At 46.7% G+C, this 4,661-nt stretch overlaps 1 protein-coding gene across 2 annotated transcripts; it reads left to right on the forward strand.

Annotated features, from left to right (window-relative positions):
- The first annotated feature begins 810 nt into the window (after nt 1–810).
- LOC311060546 (E3 ubiquitin-protein ligase TRIM39-like) lies at nt 811–3,101 on the forward strand. Of its 2 annotated transcripts, none has more exons than XM_084078785.1 (2): nt 811–970; nt 1,243–3,101. In XM_084078785.1, the coding sequence occupies exon 2, from the start codon at nt 1,245–1,247 to the stop codon at nt 2,904–2,906; it is 1,662 nt and encodes a 553-aa protein (XP_083934911.1). In that variant the 5' UTR covers nt 811–970; nt 1,243–1,244; the 3' UTR covers nt 2,907–3,101. The 2 variants fall into 2 exon arrangements, with proteins under 2 accessions (XP_083934911.1, XP_083934910.1); XM_084078784.1 differs by having other exon boundaries at nt 820–944.
- The last annotated feature ends 1,560 nt before the right edge of the window (nt 3,102–4,661 follow it).

Here is a 4,661-nt window from a genome sequence, read left to right on the forward strand (position 1 = left end):
TGCAACTGTACTTGGAGCGCTTTTTTCGCCCCGTCTGCACCAAATCTCTCAGCCAAAAACAGCCGATCTACAAGCTCAAAAATGCCCAAAATAACCGGGACGCCAGGTTGAAACTGAACGTACTTGACCCATCCTAAAGCATTAAAAGCAGTGGGCCAGCCATTCATATATACATGAGGGCTTTTACACGACTCACTGGTTACGTTGGCAAAACACAATGGCAAGGGTTAATTCATGTGTGACAGAAAAACAAACTTGATCTACAACATAGCATTGTTGAGACGTAACATGATCTGTCATCATCACCAGTGTTGCCAAGTACGCTCATTATAAGCGACTTTGGGCTTGTTTTTCTGCTAAAGTTGCTTGTAAATATTGCTCTTTTTTTTTTAGGGATTTTTGTTTCTAGAGTGCAGTTGCTTTATTTGTGCTTGCTTCCTAACAGTTTTTTAAACCGGCGGTTCTCAAACATTTTCATGACAACGAAACCCCTAATTAATATGGTATTTGTCCGTGGACCCACCCCCCAATTGGAAAATGTTTTGTGCCAGGGACCCCCATACAAGATTTGTGTCGATGAAATGTTTAAAAAAGATTCCAAATATGAATGTTTTAAATAGCTGATCTACAACCTCACATCTCGCTGCATCGCATAGCGTTGTGAGCTTGTAGATCTGCTATTTTCCAAATAGTTGATGTCATGAGGCCTATAATAGCCGTCGCTTCTTTTGGGCTTGTTGTTGTCTTGGCTGCTTGATTCTCTCGCAAAATCTGGCAACGCCTGTCATCACTGCATGCTGCATAGTAAAAGCAGAGCAAGGTGACAGAAGGACATGGTGAAAAGTAGAAGAAGACACAAGGAGACAGTTTAAAATAAACTGACCAGCGGGCAATTCTACGAATCGGACGCAGTGTGAGTGCACGGGCTGTGTTCGCTCACTCAGGTGAGTCGACGGTCAACAACACCTCTGTGAGTAGGCAAATATTTGCACATTCAGTGTTAACAGCAGCCAGGGCTATTTTGCCCATTCCTAGACTGAAATGAGGCTAAAAAGTTGATTCCACTGTTTCAGGGCATTCTGTAAAAAAGTGAGTCCATCTCTGTTTAAAAGGCTTGGCACCTTTATCTATAATTGCAAGGAAAACGGATAGCCTGTGTCTTTATCACAGTTTCAGTGGGTGGAAAATGGAATGCCAAAATACTTTCCAGGAAGTTATTATGTGGTTTATGTCATGTTCCAGATATGGCGAGCTGCAGCGGCCTGCTGTCTGAGGAGCAGTTCCAGTGCTCCATCTGCCTGGACGTCTTCACGGAGCCCGTGTCCATCGCCTGCGGACACAACTTCTGCAAGGCCTGCCTCGGCGGATACTGGGACAACTCCGACAGCTGCCTGTGCCCGCTCTGCAAGCAGGTGTTCACCAGGAGGCCCGAGTTGAAGACCAACACCACCATCAGGGAGCTCTCCGACCAATTCAAAGGGATGATGAGGGACCAGAGCGCCGCCGCCAAGCACGGCGACAACGAGGTGGCCTGCGACATCTGCACCTGGAGGAAGCTGAGCGCCGCCAAGTTCTGTCTGCAGTGCCTGACGTACTTCTGCACGGTCCACCTGGAGCCTCACCGCAGGGTGGCCGGCCTGAAGAGGCACACGCTGATCGACCCCGCGGAGAAGCTGGAGGACAGGATGTGCCAGGAGCACCACGTCCTCCTGGACTGGTTCTGCAGGACCGACCAGAAGTGCGTGTGCCACCTGTGCCTCGAGAAGGACCACCACACGCACAACGCCATCCTGCTGGAAATGGAATGCGGGGAGAGGCAGGCTGAGCTCAGGAAGATTCACTTCAAAGTACAGCAGATGATACAGGAGCGTCAGCAGAAGGTTCAGGACATCAAATACTCAGTGGAGCTCTGCAAGAATGACACGGAGAGAGACATCGCGGACAGCATGCAGGTCTTCAGTGCCCTCATTGCCTCCGCGGAGAGGAGCCAATCGGAGCTCCTGTGGGCGATTGAGAAGAAGCAGAAAGCGGTAGAGCGGAGAGCCGAGGGCTTCATGAAGGTGCTGAAGCTGGAGATCAGAGCCCTGCGGCAGAGAGGTGACGAACTGGCACGGCTCTCGCAAAACGACGACCCTTTCCACGTTCTGCAGAACTCCCGGTCCCTCTACGGCCTCCCGCACGTCAACGACTGGCCCGAATTCAGCGCTCGGAGCAACCTGTGCGAGGACGAGGAGAACATAAGGAAGTCCTTGAGGAGCGCCGTCGGCGAACTCGAGGCGACGGGGAGGAGGGAGCTGTCCGACCTCGAGGACAAGCTCAACAAGGAGATGGAGAAGTTCCCCGACCAGAAGCTGAGGTGGATACAGCAGTTCGCCATGGACGTGACCCTCGACCCCGACACGGCACACCGTTCGCTCACCCTCTCCGACAACCGCAAAGAGGTGAGGGAGGGGAAATGGCAGAAGAGGCCTTTCAGCCAGAAACGATTCACCGGGTTTTTGGGCGCGTCCGTCGTCGCAACGAAGGGCTACTCCTCGGGGAAGGTTTACTACGAGGTGCAGGTGGAGGGGAAGAAGAAATGGGCCTTAGGGGTGGTCAGGGAGTCCATAGACAGGAGAAAATCGTTCTCCATATCGCCTGAACATGGCTACTGGACAATAGAAATGGGAGACGGCTATAAGGCCAGCACGGACCCTCCTGTGCTACTCTTCCCGCGGAAGCTCAGGAAGGTGGGCGTGTTTGTGGATTACAAGGGAGGACAGGTGTCCTTTTACGACGTCGACTCCAAGTCTCACATCTACTCCTTCATTGGCTACACTTTCACTGGAGCCCTCTACCCATACTTCCACTGTGGGGTAGATGATGGCGCCCCGCTGGTCATAACCCCAGTAAGTTACGGGGACTAAAGACAACGGGTTGTCCTCAGGGTCCATGATGACCTGTGTTAAGTGTCTAGACCAGTGGTTCCCAAATGTTTTAGCTCAAGACCCAACAAAAACGAAGTTGACGTTTGCCCGGACACAAACCTGTGAAAATTGTAGATCTAGATCTAAATGTGGGAATTGTTTTTAATTGATGAAAAGTTGGGATTTTGCCGTTTAAACCAGGGGTCTTCAACAGGGGGTCCGGGACCCCTAGGGGGTCCTCAGAGTTACTACAGGGGGTCTGCCAAATCTTTGTGTGATATGATTTTCTTTTTTCATCAACCACTTGAACCCTATATAGCATCCCTTTTCTGAGGGGAACATTAGCCAAAAATAGCAGATCTACAAGCTCACAACGCCTCGCGCTGCGAGGCATTGTGAGCTTGTAGATCGGCTATTTCCGGCAAAAAGGTATAGGTGTAAAAGGAAAAAAGAGCAGACCAAGTAAAAAAAAAAAAAGTTTAATCTGAAACACAATTTTATACAATATAGAGGGGGTCCATGCTTTATCTCTCTCTCAGTTAGGGGGTCCTTGGCCTGAAAACGTTGAAGACCCCTGATATACCGGGTAAATATATATTTTTTTAATGTAGGGAACGGAAAAAAGGTGCTACTGTATTAACTTGCGACCCATAAAAATGGGTCTGTGACCGAAAGATGGGTCATAATCCACTGTTTGGGAAACAGTGGATTATACGGTCTACGCTGTCTGACACGCCCATGGCTCTGGGCACACCTGAATCTCTACCAGTGGTGGAAAGTAACTAAGTACATGTACTCAAGTACTGTACTTAAGTACAATTTTGAGGTAACTTTACTTTACTGGAGTATTTCCAATTTTCTATATTTTTTACTTCTACTCCATTACATCTTGTAACAGAGTATTTCTACATTATAGTATTGATACTTTTACTGAAATAAAAAAAATGTGAGTACCGGTACTTCTTCCACCACTGATCTCTACCACACCCATTTTACATTTTATTATCTGCCACTGCATTGCTTGGGCAAGGCGAGTTTATTTGAACAGCACATTTCAACTATGTAATTGAAAGTTAAACACCTACAGTATGGACGGTATCTCCCTAAGATGCAATACCTATGCAGTGGTGGGAAAAGTACTCAAATGTTTTACTTAAGTAAAAATACCAATACTGCAAAATAGAAATACTCTGCTACAAGTAAAAGTCCAGGATTCAAAATGTACTTGAGTACAAGTACAAAGGTATTGGCATCAAAATGTACTTAAAGTGCCAAAAGTAAAAGTACTACCATATTTGAAAATAGCAGATCTACATGCTCACGCGACGCGGTGTGAGCTTGTAGAACTTGAAGTGGAATACAAACATCATGCAGCTCATGAAGCATTGCCATAGTTCTTTCTTGGGTTTAAAATCATTTTAACAGACCTTGTATTGAACTGTACTTCCCTGTGCTTGTCTTTGCAAACTGTTAATTTAATAATAAAGTTTTCAATCAATCAATCAATCACACACACACATGTTGTGAGCTCGTAGACGAGTTATTTTTTGCTATTCTCAAATTCCTTATTTTGTAAAGCTTTTAAGATGAAAGAATTCAACTTTTCAAATACACTGTTGTGAGTAGGTGTCAACAGACTCATACTTCTAAAATATTGTATTCTATGTGTGTTTCTAAGCAAATATAGAAAATGCACCAGTCCGAGCCCTACTGTACTGTAGATTGTAAGGCTGTGTATGTGCACGTCTTTCTCCA

The sequence above is a fragment of the Gymnoscopelus microlampas genome (genome assembly GCF_963454915.1).
Source record: "Gymnoscopelus microlampas genome assembly, chromosome: 14".
NCBI classification, from domain to species: domain Eukaryota; kingdom Metazoa; phylum Chordata; class Actinopteri; order Myctophiformes; family Myctophidae; genus Gymnoscopelus; species Gymnoscopelus microlampas.

Coding starts and splice junctions, on each gene's coding strand:
- LOC311060546 (XM_084078785.1), top strand. CDS start 1,245: ATGGCGAGCTGCAGCGGCCTGCTGTCTGAGGAGCAGTTCCAGTGCTCC.